Raw genomic sequence first — 18,446 nt, forward strand, 5'->3', positions numbered from 1 at the left:
CAGGATTAGATGTGGGGTGGTAAAGTTTTTATCACAGCTGCCAGTAAATGTGTTCACATGGGTGAAGGTCTAATTCAAATAGCAGAATTCACCTTCCACCCCGCCCCTTATTTGAATAGATGAGTTATTGACATGGCTTTTCTCCCCCTACTTTTATAGGTGCTTGGACGATGTTTCTTGACAGTGATGCAGGTACACTTTCAGTTTCTATCCCAAGCTCTGCAGAAGGTCCAGCCTGTGGCTCATTCATGTTTTGCTGAAGTGGTGGCTCAGGAAAGAAAGAATTCTAGCATGGCTGAGACATCCAGTGCAAACCCCACAACTGAACTAGAAGAAGCTGTGCGATCTTGGAGAGGCGCAGCAGAGGTAAGCTTATTATAATAGCTCTCTAGATGGAGCAGAACAAATCTTCACCATAGTCCAGCATACAGCCCCCAGTAGAAGTGGATCAAATTCCTCTTGGAAGTTCGTAAGTAGGGCATGACGGCTTCCCTCTGTTTTCTGTCTTCAATATCTAATTCTCGTGGCTGTGACATTTCCCCAGTACACTTATTCCATGCCAAGTAAATAAATAAATGTTGCTGTGTTATACAGTGTTGAAATGTATCTGACAAAAGGGGGGGATCCATTATATAGGGGCAGTGCTACACCTCTCCAATTCTTTGGTTAAGGCCACATTTCCCATAAAACATGTCCATTCATGTTGTTATAGAATGAGGCATACTCTGCCTACAGCAGTCACCAAGGTCTCATTCTGAATCTCACAATTTGCAGGTTCCTTTGCAGTATGGGGTTCTGTGCTGTAAGACTTAGACATTCTTAAAAGAAAATTAATGCTCTCTTTTCCCCTTTTCTTTCAAAGCTAGACTTACTAAACCGGAGGACTTGTATAGAATTGCACTAATAATGTATTAGGTTAGAAATGGCACTAGAACGAGCCTGAACAAAACCTAAGATAAGTTCAAAAAAGCTTACCTGTTCAAAATAAGGATTCCACCAGAATGAAAGAGGAGCTTGTAAAACACATGTCTGGGAGGACTTTTACACATTGGGTTGGATCCACCCAGCTTTTCCACTGGTGAAAAGGGGAGCAGAGAATCACCTTTGATTACTAAAAAAGCTCTACTGGGTAGCAAAGCATCTACATAGACAAAAGCCAAGTAAGACCAGGGAGGGGGCGGGGTCTAATAAGGAGGGAGTGTTAACAGGATTGAATGAAAAAGCTGGGTGGATCCAACCCAGTACTTTGTTTAGTACTGTTTTCTTTTATGGTCTGAAAAGCAGCATACAGGGTGAACTTCCACTGGCTTAAAGCTGCAATTCAGTTTTAACACAAATTGAAATCACATTGCAAATGTACTGTTAAGCATTCTGGTTATTTTTACTTCATGCGTACTTCCTAGCATTTATAGGTTATGGTTGACATTTGACCTGGTTCTTGAAAACAGCGGATAATGCAACAACACCGGTGTCTACTCTTGACTGTTCCCATTTCAGATAGCAGGTGGATTCACATGACAGAATGCTCCCCATGAAAAAAAAAATCTAATATTTGAACTGGAACAGAGTCAGGAGTACTGAACCATTTCTGGTCCAAGCTAATAAAAGGATAAGTAGTTGGAACAGCTTTAGCTGCCGCTGAACATGAACTTGACCTGCACTATAGTCTGTGGCTTCACACTCTGACCAGAATGTGTCTTATTTCCCATGATACCAATGAGTGGTTTTTATTGAACTGATTGTTTGTGGGCCTTCTTTAAAAGCAGTATGCATTGAATTTTGAAGCCTTTACATTCCATGCACATTGCCGCGTTGATTGGAAATCCAAGTGTAGGTCAGCAAGCAAACTCTTGGTGAATCCAAGAACTACCAGTTATGATCCTGTAGGGTTTATAAATGGCTTGAAGAACGTGGAATTTTAAAGTTTTCTGTGAAGCAGCTTGCCAAACTTTAAGCGATAGCATTAGCTATAGATTTGGCTTTAGCTGTGGAATCTACAGGATGTAGATTCCTGTTCCTGGACTGTTCAGACAAGAATAGAGTGTGGCCTCAGTGCCAGTTTATGAATGATCTCCAGGACCTTGCTGTAGACAGTATGGAAGACAAAGATGTAGGGCCAGTGCAGACTTCGCAGCCCTTTAACATGATACGACACATTCCATCCCCAGATTCTCCCATCTTCCTTTCCCATCCCTCAGCTTTAACATGGTTAAGGGTTACACTGGCACATACGTTAATTTTATTGATTAATGTAAGTAGGGTTGGCTCTTAACCAGGTTTATGTTGAAAATTCCTCTACTGCTGCCCTTTTCTCTTTAGAAAAATAACAAGCCTGCTAATGTGATATTTAACTGCAGTAAATAATCTAAAGCGAACTCTTTCCTTCTTGCCTTTATCAGAGCAACTTTATAGTGCTTCAAAGTTTATTCTGCCAGTTTTGAACCATTGCTGTTTTTGTCTTGTCCATACTTTACCTGGTTTGCTTAAAGGCCACATCACGGCTGAGAGAGAGAGGTTGTGATGGCTGTCTAGCCGGAATTGAAGTCCAACAGCTCTTCTGTTCCCAAAGTGTGGCAATTCCTGAGCACCAGCTGAAAGAACTGAACTTGAAAATAGACAGTGCTTTGCAGGTCAGCTGCATCTGTGCTTTCATTTTCTTTATATTGCAACTTGGGCGGGATGGGGATTGTTGCCTACTAAGAGTCTAAAAGCTAAAAAGGGAATGGTTAGAAAATTATGTCCAGAGAGATATTTCTCAAACAAATCATTTCCAGCTTGGTATTTTTAAAGTTATTTCTGTCTAGAAGAGGGTCTCTTCCTATATAATCGCATGTGCCAGTTGCAGTCCTCAGATCGCCACTAGCTAGTAGTTCTCCTGCTTAGGGTAGCCCACTTGGTGTCCATGAGAGCCTGTGCATACTTGTTATTGCCCCCACTTTGTAGAAGGGCCTCCTTGAGACCGTGAGGGGAATGATGTGTCTAGAAATTTTGAGGAGGCACTGTAAGTTCATTCTATTGGCTAGGACTCTTAATGGGGTATAGACTGCAGAGTACATTTGGGAGGGTAAAAGTTTTTGGGAGCTTTATTCATAATGTTTTAAATTTGTTACTTGTAAGATGCATTGAACCACAGGGAAAGGCAGGATATTAATATTTTAATATTTTAATGAATTTCATCCTGAGGACAAAAGCTTGCCCTTTTCTGGAATGGTGGGATATCTCTGTAAGCAAAGGTGCTCATGGATAATGTGTCCTTTAAAATGTCAAGGTTTTTACATTAAAAAAAATACACTTTGCCCTTTTGTTTGATTTAGTTCTTTGGTTTGTGTATTATAAAACCAGGCATATAAAATCGCATTGGAGAGTTTGGGTCACTGTGAATATGCAATGAAGGCTGGCTTCCATTTGAACCCAAAAGCTATTGAAGCAAGTTTGCAGGTAAGAGCGATTTCTTTCTTTCAGCTGAGACATTGCTGAATTTGTTGCAGGCAGATCTTTGACTTGAGCATTTGGTGTTCTGCCCCTTCAGGGCTGCTGCAGTGATGCCGAAGCCCAACAAGCTGGTCGGAGACAGACTCCTCCTCAGCCAATCCAGTGTGAACTCCCAACAGTTCCCATTCAGATCGGTGCACACTTCCTGAAAGGAATATCCTTTAATGAATCTGCAGCAGACAACCTGAAATTGAAAACGGTAATGACATTCAAGTTTTGTCAAGCTTAGCATTACTTTTGCACAAATGTTAAGTTCTGTGTCAAATGTTGATTGGCAAAGCAAACACTATAAAAGTTGTGCCAACTTTGCAAACGCATTCAGGAGAAAAAGGAAAGTATAGAGGTGGTTAGGAAGTACTGGATTACAGGTGAAATTGTGGTCCAGAAAAGCTACTTGCATTTCACAAGCTGTAACTTGCTTCCATAGCAGACTTCTGGCCCTGGAGGGTTCCTCTTGTCTGCTTTGTCATGCTGTGCTAACAACTTGCTGAGAACTTTCTCCAAAAGACTTATACTCTCAGGGCCTTATGTGGAGGTAGTTTGTTTGCATGTGTCACAGAGTGATGCTTCTCCTCAGCTATGAATCACTCTACACAAGAAATAAACTTCCCGAATACCATAGTACGAATACACGAGGGACACATAAGTACCACATTATACCGGAAACTGACAGATCAGCAAACATATCTACATGCCTCTAGCTACCACATCAAGCAATCCATTATGTATAGCCAAGCCCTACACTATAATCGCATCTGCTCCAACCCCTCAGACAGGGATACTCACTTGAAGGATCTGCAGCAGGTATTTTTGTAAATATACTATCCCCCTAACATGGTGAGAAGGATGACTGAAAAGGCCAGAATGTTACCCAGGGACAGCTGGCTACAAGATAAGCCCAAAGAAAATAACAACAGAACACTGCTAGTGGTCACCTACAGCTCACAACTCAAACCAGTTCAACACATTATTAATGACCTACAACCCATGCTGGCTTCTGACACTTCCCTCACACAGGCACTGGCGGGGGCGGGGGGCGGGCAACAATGTCTTGCTTACAGACAGCCTACTAACCTGAAACAACGACTCACCTGCAATGTTAAACTACTTAACAGTAACATAGACTCCGATACCAAAGCCTGCAATAAACCAAGATGCCAACTTTGCTCTCATATAGATCCCAGCAACACCATCAGTGGACCCAACAACATCAGCCGTACCATCTCAGGTTCCTACTCCTGCTCCTCCTCCAATGTGATTTATGCCATCACGTGGCAGCAATGCCCTTCCACCCTCTGTGTTGGACAGACTGGCCAGTCCCTTCAACAAAGAATTAATGGACATAAGTCTGACATCAGAAAACACACATTCAGAAACCAGTGCGGGAACATTTTAACCTTCCAGGACATTCAGTTGCTGGCCTAAAAATATTAGTGATCCTGCAGAGGAATTTCAAAGGGAGATTAGAAAGATAGACTGCTGAATTGCAACTGATGATAAAGCTCAAGACAATGCATCCACCTGGATTGAATCGAGACCTAGGCTTCCTGATTCATTACCAATGCTGATTTCTCCACACCCACCACCCCTCTGCATACCCCACCCTATCCAATCACGCCTGCTATTGTCATTCACCTGCTTTGGTCATTCAGCATCTGAAACCCTCATCAAGATATAAGGACAGATGGACTCACATTCTAGCTTTATCTGAGAAAGTGACCTGTGACTCAGGAAAAGTCGTACCCTACCCCAAATTTTGCTAGTCTTATAGGTGCTATTGGACTCCTGCTCTTTTCTACTGTTACAGACAGACTGACATAGCTACCCATTTTGATCTAAGACTTTTCAGACATGGTGATCTTAAGGCCAAGCTAGGTAGGACTTGAGGAGATCAGTCACTGGAACTTCTGTGGGTTTGGTGTTCTGGTATGTGGAAGGGTAACCTTTTCCCTAATGTAAATCTCCCATCTCCCCTTTCGAGCTGGCCAAAGTTCAGTCCCTGGCATCTTCAGTGAAAAGGATTAGGTGTGTGAAAACTTGAGATTCTGGAGAGCTGCAGCCCCTCAGAGTAAACAATACTATCCTTGATAGACCGATGATCTGACTTGGTAGAAGGTAGCCTTATTGCTCACGTGTTCCCTGTAGGGCTAATAGCAACTGAGGGTGGAGTGGATTTGTATTAGGAAAACAGCAGCTATGGGGGAAAGGTTAGCTCCTCTCCCCACTACTACATCCTCATTCTGAATTGGGTGACTCAGTGGCTGTTTTTAAGAGTTTTTAAAATGTCAGTTTCAATGACACTTCCCCTAGTACCTCATCTCCTTTTGCCCTTGTTTGATACCGTATCCACTGTAGATTACATAGTTTTAATAGCTTATTATTTGGGTAAAAGCTTGTTAGCTTGCAATGGTTTGTTAATACACATCACACCTATAGTTAACAATCTGCAAAACATTCTAATCTTTTTGTTCACAAATAGTGTGTGTAGTATTACTACACATATTAACTTGGATGTTAACGCAAGCAGAGCAGTACAGGAACGCAAGTTCCTTGGCCCTGCCTCCATTGTAGCCATCTCTGTCCCCTGAAATCGTGGTTGCATGTGTCCGTGGACCTTCAGGAATAGTGTGGGAAGTGGGAGGGGGAAATGGGCAGAAATCACTGCCCCTTCATCCACCAACAGAAGTGCAGTTCTATCACCGAAATAGGTGTTATGCTGCTAGAAAAGCAATTTGGGGCCCAAGCCATCCAGTTCAGTGAATATCTCTCCCATTTGCCTGTCATCACTGTCCAAGATTTTTCCTTGCTGCTTCCCATAGCCCATGACACTCCAGCTAGACACTCCAGTTAGAGAAGTTAGAGGTTCACCAACCCACACCTCCACCGTTTTCTTCCCTTGTGTATGGTGGGCAGGGGAAGGGGGAAGGGTGCACTACCTGGAATGTTGAAATCCATGTTGGTACTGATTTTACTGGTTTTATTTGTTGTAATTTATCTATGATTGTAACCCACCCCGAGCCTGCTTGCGGGGAGGGCGGGCTAGAAATCCAGTCAATCAGTTCTTGTTGCTGTTATACCGTGCCTATGCACATCAGAGTTTTTATATATAATCTTGACAGCTTTACTGGCTATGAAGCTGAGCTGTCATAATTAGAGGAACATTGATTGAAATCTGCAGTCCTCAAAAGTGGGAGGCTTATGTCCATTTTAGCCATTGTGTGTGTTCATGCCAGTGCATACATGTGATCTACTGTTTTGTTTGTTTCATGGTCAGCAGTTCATTTTTAAAATTTTGGGTTTATTTCGCAGCACACTATGATACAGCTGATCAAAGAAACTGGCTGCCATAATGGAGTGACCCCAAGGGATGACTCTCCTGTGACTGAAATACTGAACCAGGTTTGTCCTTCCACATGGCGAGGAGCGTGTAAAACTGCAGTACAGTTGCTCTTTGGCCAAGCTGGGCTGGTAAGTACCTGTATGTTTTGACCTATGGAACAACTAATAGCTGTTGCGGGGGGGGGGGGGGGGAGGTAAATGTAGAAAAGCAATGGGAGTGCAGTTTCAGTTTGTTTCAGGTTTCCCTGGAACTTTTAAAAGTTTTACTAAATTGACATTCGGGGCAGATGAGGATGTTCGAGCAACTGTGGCCTGCTGTGAAACAAGTGGTCACTGTGGTTGTGGCAGTTCTGCAAGTCCACTTGTTTCAGTCTGCTGTGGCTGCTGGGAGCCCTCCAAGGCAGTGGCCCTGCAGAAGCTTCCACAGTAGGTCGAAGGGAAAGTCCACATCTCATCCTTTTCAATCACTGCCTATGCAAAACGGCAAGTAACCTGCCCTCTGTTCTTTCCTTCGACCTTTTGATATCCAGTGTTTTCCTTTAGGGTCAAACTAGATGCAGCAGTGGACCCATGCATGTCTGCCCATTCACACACAAAATGGGGGATTGGAACGGAATGAGTTTGATATTGTGTGTGCAAGAAGGGGACTGCTGGAACTGTTCCTCATGTGCTTTGTATTGCAGTGGTCCACAGTTTTGCAGCAGAGTTCTCCACATCTGACTCTTGCTTCCAGCCCCAGTTCGCTACTGATGCTAATGTTTCATACAGTGAAATGCAGCAGTGCAAAACAGGGATGGGATAAGGGGACAGGGTTTAGCATATACTTGGATCCTCTAATCGCATCTTGTTTGGTCCTCCTCAGTTCTTCTGTATGCAATGTTACGGTATGCTAGAGTGAGGTAGTGGTTAGAGTGTTGGACTAGAACGGGGGAAATCCAGGTTCAAATCTCCCAGCTCACTATGAATTTAACTGGGTGACCTCAGGCTATTCATTCTCCTTCAGCCTAACTTGCCTCAGAAGTTTTTCTCAGGGTGGGATAAAAATGTTATAAATTGCAATCTGGTCAGAGCAGGGGCTTTATTATTTGGGCAGAAACTGCCTTGGTCTCTTCATGCTGGTTAGAAACGGTTTCATCTGTGTGTTTAAATTCTACTTGCGTTGCATCCTAGAGAGAGCCTCTTCCGCTGTTTAGATTGTTCCGTGGGTGGGAGCGTTGGGAGGAAACATCTGCGAGGTAAGAACAATGGCTATCAGGAGCCATTTCCTAGGCTGGGTGTGAGAAAGGTTCACTGCCTGTATTTTGAGTTCAGTTCGCTCAGATAAAATGAAACCTAAGTTGGCAAAGCACCTCTGCTTCCACGCAAATGTTGCTGGCCTATACCATTGAAATGTTGCCTTCCCCATGATGTTTCAGTGAGTTGCAAAACTTAGAAGCTCCCACTCTAAATTTAGCAACAACTGAAAATTCTCTAGCCAGAGTGTAGAATGATAATCCTATAAAGGAGGGTTTTCGTAATCTTGTGCAGCAAATTTCAGGGGTGAGTAGGACATAAACGTTTTCCAAGAAATTGGAAGTAGATTTGGTTTCCTAAAAGAAGTACAAAAGGAAAAGCTGCTTAGCTTGTTGATGGCTAAAGAACCTTTAACAGTGTCCTTTTTCAAACATTAAAACTTGTGGATTCATTACAGGGAATAGAGGTAGACTTTTTTCCTCTCAAACTGAAATTCCCTGCCTGTGCCCCTTAGTTAGCTAGTGCTAACTATTTATTTATTTACTTTGTTTTTTTATCCCACCTTTCTCCCACTGGGAACCCAGATTAGCTTACACCATTCTCCTCTCCATTTTGTCCTCAGAACAACCCTATGAGGTAGGTTACCTGAGGGTGTGTAGCTGGTCCAAGGTCACTCAGCAAGCTTCCATGGCAGAGCAGGGATTCAAACCTGGGTCTTCCAAATTCTAGTCAACACTCTAACCACTACGCCACACTGACTAGCTACCCCACACATGTCATGTCAAGCTCCTGGGGGGGGTATTGTTGCCAGGAGGCTGGTGCTGTTGTTTCCCTTAATAGCTTGGGAAGATTTTTTTTATTCTAGGTTGGAAAACAGAGTTCATCATTGAGATACTGAATGCTTACTCTTTTCCCTCTCAACTTTGCTAGGTGGTTGTGGACACAGCACAGATTGAAAACAAAGAGGCCTATGCACCACAGATCAGTTTAGAAGGTTCCAAAATCGTGGTTCAAGTACCATCAACTTGGTAATTTCTTTGAAAAATGCAGGCGTGAGTGAGTGAGTGAGTGTGTGTGTGTGTGTGTGTGTGTGAGAGAGAGAGAACGTGTGCATTAAATGCTGAAATTAAATATTTGCTTGAGTGTGCGATCAGTATCTACAGGAGTCTGTATTAAATCCTGTGTTCTTTAGGTGCCTAAAAGAAGATCCTGCAACAATGTCTCTGCTACAGAGAAGCCTGGATCCGGAGAAGACTTTGGGGCTGGTAGACGTTCTCTATACCGCAGTGTTTGACCTAAGTCGGTGGAAGGAAGGAAGGTGGGCAGGCTTTTGGTTTGTACTGCACCTTTCCCAAATAGAAATGATCCTGGCTAGCATGATCCTGTTAGTACTTGGATGGGAGACCACCAAGAAAGTCCAGGGTCCCTACGAAGAGGCAGGCCATGGCAAACACCTGTGTTCGTCTCTTGCCTTGAAAACCCCATTTAGTTGCCATATGTTAGCTGCCACTTGACGCCACTTTACACACACGAGAGTTACGTAGAGGTCATTCATTGCATGGCAGAATGTGAATTAAGAAGCTGGGGACAGGATCTGTCAGCAAGCAGCAAAAATATGCCAAGTGTAGCTTGTGGGTAGAAAGCTTTGGTGCAAAGGTGCTACGAAACTCTGTAATAGAGAAGCGCTTCTTTCCATTCACATACTGAAATGGCTCTGATTGGGCCTAGACTTCATCCTGAGAGATGTATACATCTGTTGTCAGAGAGAGGGCGATAAAGAAGAGCCAACACAGTAGAGGTCATTCCTTTCCTTAGAAGAAAGCAAATGAGACTTGACCAACAATCTTGTGCATCTGGAAACAAATTGCATCAGATTGCTGAATTTGTAAGCACAACAAGAAAATGTGGTCTTTATTACATCAATGGGTTAAGTCCAAATTTGTGCCAAGTTGCCTTTTATTTGCTGCATTGAGAAGGTAGATGAATGTCCTGACCATAAGAGTTTAGTATAATTTCAGCAGAGTTTGGGTCTGGTTCTAACATGGCATCCTGCTGCATATACATGTCTGAAAAATGTGGATTGGAAAGTAGTCTTCATAAGCTGGATATGTGCTTGAAAAATGATGTTCAGTCATGGAGGTGCTGCAGCCTGGAAAGCGTCAGTAATAAATGTCTCCCTTAATTATTTGGGCAAAATGGAAACTGTACAGGTAGGAAAATGTTGGTTTTTAGATGACCTGCTGGCCACTTTCAATGGGCTATCAGTCCCACACATTCTACATCAGGTTTGTTAAGACACTGAGTACATTCTTTCAGCCGAGATCTTTAGAGATTCCAGTTGCTCTGTTCAACAGGGACCAATTCTTAAGTATCCATTCAGTACAAGATGATTAGAAACAGACCCAGCCAGGTGTCAGTAAGGCAGGGAAGATGGGATGCCTGAATAATGATTCACTCCCCCACATTGTAAGCATTGAAGAACAGCAATAAAATAATGTAAATACCACTGGGACTGGTGGCGCAGGATAATGGGACTGTCCCCGTTTTCTTAACTCTCCGAGCTTCAAATGAGTTTAGCCACCACCCTGTGTGCATGGAGAGGGCTTCCCTGTATGCAGTCGCAAGATTTTGCTTCTTCTGGCTGCTTCATCCAAGGTTGTTTCTAGCAGTCTCTAACTTATATTCTTTCCTGTTGGAGGTTGTGTGTACTCCAGGCAGGGAAATACTTGCCCACCTAATGAAATAATCCCTATATGTTCCATTTCCCCCAGAAACATTCCTCCTTTATTTCAGAGTTTCTCCCCAAATCCCCACGTTCCCTGTCCTCACCCAAAAAGATAAAGCTTGGGGGTCCTGTGACATTATTCCCTTTTTGCTTTTCTGTGGCTCCTGGGGAGGCTTTCCTGCACTGCAGCTCCTGATGTCCTCTGCTGTTTGCATTTCTGTGTGCACAAGATCAAAGTTTGTCAAGGAGCCTTAAGTCATGGAGAAATGCCAGCGGAAAGGAGGTAAGCACTACATTGGAGGAAGCCTCCCCACTGACCAGAGAAAAGCGTGAAGGGAACAATCTTACAGGGCCCTAGTCTTATTGGACCCTTTTCTTTCAATAGAGAGGCACATGAGGATTTGGGGGGGAAATGGAGCTCAACATCATTTGTTGCAGCGTTTTTGTAGCTTAAACATCTCTGTTCAGAAGTTCAGTGTTGTTCATTCTAATTGATATTGGAGCTTTTCAAGGCAACCTCTTGCTCTCTGCCTGAGGAAATTATGAACTAGCATCTATGCTGGCTAACCCAGTGCTTTACATCGTGCTTCTTATTTTTTATCAGCCCTTGATTTTTTTAATGCACTATCATACATTACTGAGAATCCCAAATTGCATGTCTCATACCTGATTTGTATAAAAACATCAGCTTGTGCAATGATGTCTGGTTATTTTTGGTTAAAACAGGGAGCAAGCTTTGCCCTGCATTCAGATCCAGCTCCAGCGTGAGATCTGTGACTTTGGGAGCCACATTGACTTGCCACCTGGAAATGGAAGCAAATCAACAGGTGGCTTGCAAAAGACTTTCTCCAAGCTGACGTCACGGTTTACAAAGAAAACCTCTTGTGCAAGTTCAAGCAACAGTGGGAGCTACTCCATTCCTAGTACTCCTTCCAAAAACCTTTTTATAGCGAACAACTCGGAGGACAAAGCAAAAATGCCCAACAACACGGACACACGGCTGCAAAGCATTCTGAACATCGGTAACTTCCCCAGGGCAGTAGAGTCAGCGCAGCCAGGGCAGAGCCCAAGCAAGCAGGCTGTCAATGGGTTCCTTCTTGACAGACGGGACATCGGCAAAGCTGACAGTGGCAAGGACGCCAAAGGCATGAATTTACCAACTGACCAGGAAATGCAGGAGGTCATAGATTTCCTCTCCGGTTTCAATATGGGCAAATCTCAGCAGACCTCCCCACTGGTAAAAAGAAGAAACTCCGTTGCATCATCTTCGGCCGTAGCAGAGCAGAAGCCCGCAGCCATGCAGCAGCAGTCTTCATCTCACACACCTTTGCACCATCTTCAGCCAGGGCTGTCGCAACAGCCACAAAAGCAGCAGCAACAAATGCAATTTTATCAGCATCTGCTTCAACCCATTGGGCCCCAGCAGCCGCAGCAGCAGCAGCCGCCACCGCGTCCCCCTGGCAAGTGGCCAACTGGTTCCAGCCAGCAGCCAGCCCAGACTGTCAGTCCGGGATTATCTCACATGCCTCAGTGGAGCAGTCATGCCTTTTCTGATCTAAGCTCCGATTTGTATAGTTTGGGCCTGGTGAACAGTTACATGGACAACATGATGTCAGAGATGTTGGGACAGAAGCCGCCAGGACCTCGAAACAACACGTGGCCGAATCGTGACCAAAACGATGGAATCTTCGGGATGCTGGGAGAGTTCCTGCCTTTCGACCCCGCGGGTGTGTGCGCATTCCGGTGGCTTCTGCATGTGTATTGGGAAGTGGGCTTGAGCATGTTCAGTGGCAGTAGTCGCTCTGAGTCCTCCGTCTGGAGGCGATGGGAAAGAAAAGATACAAACTGGCTCGCTTTTAGAACTATAAAGTGCTTAGATACCATTTAAAATTTCCCCGTACTTAATGTGAGATTTTTTCTGGCACTTCGATTTTGAACACTAGATGATGATGTAATGAACACCATTACTGTGCATTGTGAGTTAGAAACGACTGTCTGGAACGGGGGAGAGAGGAATGACTCCTGGGCTGCTTCCCAGTTCTGTTCGTAAGGCTCTTCGTAAAGCAGAAGTGGGCAGAGAAGGTAGACTGTCGTCTGCCAGTGGATTCGCTGCACCTTCCGGGTGGTTGGGATCCTTACAACAAGCATAGGTAGTTCACATTCCTCTTCCCCCAGTGCGTTGCTGCCATTCGGTAATGGGGCACTTAACCTGAGTGGGCTGGTCTCCCATCCATACCCTACTTTTTAGAAGTGATAGAAAGCAGAAGAAACCTGTGGCAAATGGGAAATGTGTGTGCCAGTCCTGCAATGGATTCGAAAAAATAATTCAACACATTTGGGGAAGAAAGTCTCTGTGGCGGATGATGACCTAAAATGAAACACTCATTCTTGGAGACAGCATACCACTAGTTACCCAGATACTACTACGGAGCAGGTCTCCCCTAACAATACCTTTAGCAGAACAGCTGATCTGAGTCCACTCAGCTTGTCCCCTCCCCTGATTCTGTGACTGGGAAATAGTGTAGTCCGCCATGCTCTTCCTCTGCGCTCAGGTGCAGAAGCTCCCCATTTGTCCCAGCTGCATCCTTAAACCAAAGGCAGGTCTTCCAGTGACAGCCCTTGCCCTTGCTCTTTACCTTCTTCTCTGGAGAAGAGGAGCACCCATTGTGCGGTTCCAGCAGGGAAAATAACTAAAATTTTCTGGCACAGTTTGAAAGGCACTCTCTTTCACCCCTCCCGCCCTGCACACAGGCCAAACTGTGATTGTTTGGCATATCAGTCTCCAGCTTTTTAAAAACCTACAAGGAGCAGATGCCCTATTCTGATGCCTGGGGGTGTCGGTGGTTTTAAAACACCTGGCATCAGGAGAGAAGGCTTAACCCCCCCACCAAAAAAACAGATTCTTATCAGAATTGGGTCCATTTGTGTCTGCTCATTACAGTTTTTTTGAAAAACTGGGAGCTCCAATCATGTAACTCCCAGTATTGCATTTGGTATGAATCTAGTAGGGTAAAGGCTGGAGAGGGGCAGAGAAGAGGAGGCTGCCCAGTTTCCAGGGAGAACAGAGGAGTAGGAGAACAGAAGTTCTCATGCTGTGCCTACTTTACTCTGGGCAGAATGTGCTGCGTAAAGAGAATGAGGTTGAGGGAAGAGGCCAAAAAGTGGTGTCTGGCCATCGTTATGTCCACCTGCAGAGGTAACAATGCCATTCAGCCAATCAAAAACAGTTCTCAGAGGCACAGGAGGCCCCTTGGTGAGCTTTCTGTTCATATGTCCATTCATGCCTTTCCCCACCCAGATACTCTCACAGTCTCTCCTAGTGTGTCTGTATGTGTGGAGGAGGATTAGATGTGAGGAGTTGCCTCTGTGGGCCTGTAAGAATGGGAGGGGGCCATGTGTGGAAGACCCTTTTATTCCATGCAAAGGGTCTTCCATATTGTGTCCTGCGTTGGCACTGGCTGAGCTCAGACATATTTTGGAAAGCGGTCTGTTGCTAGAGTGGGCCTCCTGGGCAGCTGTCATTACACGTGTGTGTATGGAAGGAGGGGGTGCATTGAAATGTAAACAATCCTGCCTTGTGGCACCAGTTTGGACAAGCTGGCATTCCTCTCCACTCCCCATTTGCAGAAACTTCGACAAAAGTGTGTTTTGTAGTAGGATTTTTTCTATATTTCTGCCTTGCCGCTGCACTGAAGAGATACAATTTTAGATTTAAAAGTGGTTGAAATCATAAATCCCCTCCATCCTGCTACATGCTTAATCCAGAGCACTGCTCCTTCCTTTCTCTTTCTCATGGGCCATTTCCTTGATGCCTTGAGAAGAGGAGGTAATAAGAAGGGGAAGCCTGCTTTGCGTGTATCTCCATCCAGGCACGCTGGGGACTGCAGCTGCTTTTGGTGTGTTCTATTGGACTCTCTTAAATAATCCTGGTTGCCCTGTGAAAGGACGTCCTGCTCGTAAAGCACAATGCAACCTCCCCTGTTCCTCGCATGTGTTCTCCTCGTTAGTATTTGGCTTTACTTAGCTAGGCAGAATTGAACATGTTTTGTCTTCTTTAGATTCCTTAAGGCGAGTTAGTTGAGGGAAGGACTGTTGAAGGAATGCTTGCATGCCTTTTGCTTTCTTGGACATGCTCCCTTCAGATACTCTTCAGTCCAGTCTCACTTTACTGAGAAGAGTAATCTCCGTTAGCCACAAGAATGTACTTTTAAAACAGTTTTTCTGCCTGTAAGCTTGAAGCACTGCAAAGCTGTCAAGCAGGGGGACACACAGAAGGAGATTTGCAAGTGATCTCTGTCTCTTGAATGGATGTGGACACTGTTCTGGCTCCGGTTGGGGAGGAGGGGGCTCTGGAACAGCCACACTAGGAGAGACTGTGAGGGTATCTGGGTGGGTGGGGAAAGGCATGAATGGACATACGAACAGAAAGCTCACCAAGGGGCCTCCTGTGCCTCTGAGAACTGTTTTTGATTGGCTGAATGGCATTGTTACCTCTGCAGGTGGACATAACGATGGCCAGACACCACTTTTTGGCCTCTTCCCTCAACCTCATTCTCTTTACGCAGCACATTCTGCTTCCCTGCCCATAAGTCACTTTCTGGCTAAGTGCTTAATATGCAGCACTTGAACAAACATGCCTGATTGCTGACTAGTTTACATTGTGGGGTATGTGTGTGATGTGTCTGTCTTTTCTTTTTGAGGGGTAGAGAACTGAGTTCAGAGGATTAGATGAGGGGATAATTGTAGTAGGAATAGCCAAATGTGTCAACTGTCAGTATTCTGTTTTTACATCCAGTTGGATCTGATCCAGAGTTTGCCCGCTATGTGGCTGGGGTCAGCCAGGCCATGCAACAGAAAAGGCAAGCACAGCACTTCCGTCGCCCCAGCAATGCACGTAGCAACTGGCCTCATCCTGATGACCCGCACAGAACCTGGCCCTTCCCTGAGTACTTTACAGAAGGGTAAGGAGCCACCTGTAGTGATCTTTCATTACAGTCAACTTTGCAAACAAATGTACAACTTTACTAATTTATTCTTTGCTTAACAAGGGTTTTCTGTAGCACTAGGTAAAAGGTGCAAGCACCGACCCATAGGGGGAGCCTTTTTGTTACAGGGTGGTTTGCCATCGCCTTCCCCAGTCATCTACACTTTACCCTCAGGAAACTGGGTACTCATTTTACTGACCTCAGAAGGATGGAAGGCTGAGTCAACCTTGAGCTGGTTACCTGAACCCGGCTTCTGCCAGGATCGAACTCAGGTTGTGAGCAGAGCTTGGACTGCAGTACTGCAGTTTACCACTCTGCGCTACAGGGCCTGTAGCACTAGATGAAGTAATTTTATTGATTGGTGGACTTCCAAATGGAATGCTGCAGTGATGTGTGGGTGCTCTGCTTTTGTTATTGAGGCTGTTAACATTGCTTCTAAAGAGCTTTGGTGTGAATATGGTCAGGATTGGAATGGATATGAATACCAGAAGCAAAAGCCACAAGATAAATATTTTAAGACCCTATTATGAAGAGACTGGGTTGTTCAGTTTGGCCTTTTTAATTAAGAACATGTTTTAAGGTTTTCCTTCTTGCCCAAAGAAGTTTGAGTGTCAGACAGGGACTCCTGAATCATAATAAAATGTTAATTTCGCCTCTGAGCACTTGTATCCCTACACATATTCTGACTGCTCCTTTGTTGCCTTCTCTTAGTGAGATGACCAGCAGCTGGTCGGGTACTCAGGGCGATTCTGCCAGCTCCAGCGATGAGACCTCCTCTGCCAATGGAGACAGTTTGTTTTCCATGTTCTCAGGGCCAGACATCATTGCTGCAGTCAAGCAAAGAAGGTGAGCAGAGGATCCCTTTGACTTGTTGTCGATGCAGAATCTCTGGTGCTACATGATCTCTCTGCAAATATGTACATTACCTGTACAGAGCATAACCAGTAACCTTCTAGAGCTAAATAGCCTAAAGTTGATGCTGAAAGCCCATCCCCTTGAGGATGTGTTGAGAGGTTGCGTGGTGGTTTTTGAAGCACCAGGCAGAGTGTACTGCTTGCTGCCTTAACATTTAAGACTAACCAACTTTATTGTAGCATAAGCTTTCGAGAGCCACAGCTCTCTTTGTCAGATGCAGAGAGCTGTGATTTCCGAAAGCTTATGCTACAATAAAGTTGGTTAGTCTTAGAGGTGCTACTGGACTCTTTGCTATTTTGCTACTGCAGACTAACACAGCTAACTCCTCTGGATCTATGCCTTAACATTTTGACTGTTTTGAGTCACAAAGCAAACTAGATGTGGAAGACGGGAGTTTTTCAGAGCGTGTCTGTGAATTGCTTTATTTAGTTATTTGAAATTAGGAAGGGCAGTAACTCAGAGACAGGAAGTTTGAGGCACCATCTCTGATTCATCAGGGTTTTTTTTTAATCTAAGGTTTCATCTGTGTCTTACTGCTCTTGGTCCTTAGTATGCATTAGAGAGTTAGGAAATGCAGTATGGGGCGAGGTCTTTTTCTGTTGCAGATGCAAGCCTGTTCCTATACTCTGTTCTAGATCATGGGGAAGGAGGCACATATATTTGTGTCAAACATACGTTTGAAGATGCAGGCCTGATCTTGTTATACACGTAGGCTCAGTTCCCAGTTGCATGCACACGCTGCTGTGAAACACCAGTCAGAAAATCAACTTTTGAGTCTCTAATGCTACTCAATGGCTACACCAGTGACTCTCCTGAGTGCTGTTTCCTGTAACATCCGCTCTGTTCTAGGAAGGTGGGCAACTTCTTGAGATGTTGGAATAATTTCATCATTGCCACAGGCCAAAGATAAAGTAGTTTTGTTTTTGAAACACAACACAACTTCTCCATGGTATTTCTATCAACGTTTTGGAGATGAAGGGCTTCTTTGTGTGAGTTTCGGGCAGCATATGCCGGTGCAAAAGCTTGAAGCTAGGGAGCACACCAAGGCCCGGTCTTTCTGCATTTCTTTTGAGAAGAATACAGCATTAAATATTGGGGTGTTGTGGATGCGCAAAACTTGACTGTTAATGACTCCCAGTCCTTGAGTGCTGTGATCAAGAGTGTGTTTTAGCCCATGACCTCTCATAGCTGCGAGAGCACTGTGTCAGCATTGTATGTCGTGTCAGAATCATCCTTAGCTCTCAGTTATTTGGGGGGAATTACCATCACCCTTCCCTCTTCCTTGTGTATTATAAAGATATTTCGACATACTGAATACAGTATTTTTCCTACCTTGGTTGTCCTAAAACTCTGTCTTTTAGCTGATCGGGTTAACAAACCATATTTTCTCATTGAATAAATATCCCCACAGAAAACACAGCAGTGGCGAGCAAGATCCCACCACGCTTCCATCCCCACCACTCCTTTCTACAGTGGATGATCATAATCAGGTAAGTAACAAGCTGTTCATCTTCGTTCTTCTGTGCCTCCACACATGGGACTGCGCAGGCGCAGGCCAGCCGCCGGAGAATTTTCTAGAGCTTCCATGGCTCCGAAGGGGCCGTTTGTCGCGCGCCTCAGCGACCGTTTTCCCGCCCAAACGGTCACGTGATCCTCCAGCGACCAACGGCCCCTTCCCTCAGTTCTCTTCTTGCCGCCGCTTGGAGAGAACGTGAGCTTCGTTGCTCTGTGCTTTTTTGTGCTTCGTGCTTTATTCT

General features: G+C 44.7%; 1 protein-coding gene across 1 annotated transcript in view; it reads left to right on the top strand.

Moving 5' to 3' along the window:
• The window catches only part of GARRE1 (granule associated Rac and RHOG effector 1), an 86,382-nt gene that overhangs the window by 58,518 nt on the left and 9,418 nt on the right, over nt 1-18,446 (top strand). Inside the window, exons 3-13 of the mRNA XM_055000200.1 lie at nt 160-366; nt 2,490-2,630; nt 3,343-3,438; nt 3,530-3,691; nt 6,802-6,960; nt 8,995-9,092; nt 9,257-9,382; nt 11,516-12,516; nt 15,585-15,750; nt 16,486-16,620; nt 18,101-18,179. Coding sequence (XP_054856175.1) covers nt 160-366; nt 2,490-2,630; nt 3,343-3,438; nt 3,530-3,691; nt 6,802-6,960; nt 8,995-9,092; nt 9,257-9,382; nt 11,516-12,516; nt 15,585-15,750; nt 16,486-16,620; nt 18,101-18,179 — 2,370 coding nt within the window. The remainder of the gene's footprint in view (nt 1-159; nt 367-2,489; nt 2,631-3,342; nt 3,439-3,529; nt 3,692-6,801; nt 6,961-8,994; nt 9,093-9,256; nt 9,383-11,515; nt 12,517-15,584; nt 15,751-16,485; nt 16,621-18,100; nt 18,180-18,446) is intronic.

The sequence above is a fragment of the Eublepharis macularius genome, chromosome 16 (assembly GCF_028583425.1).
Source record: "Eublepharis macularius isolate TG4126 chromosome 16, MPM_Emac_v1.0, whole genome shotgun sequence".
NCBI classification, from domain to species: domain Eukaryota; kingdom Metazoa; phylum Chordata; class Lepidosauria; order Squamata; family Eublepharidae; genus Eublepharis; species Eublepharis macularius.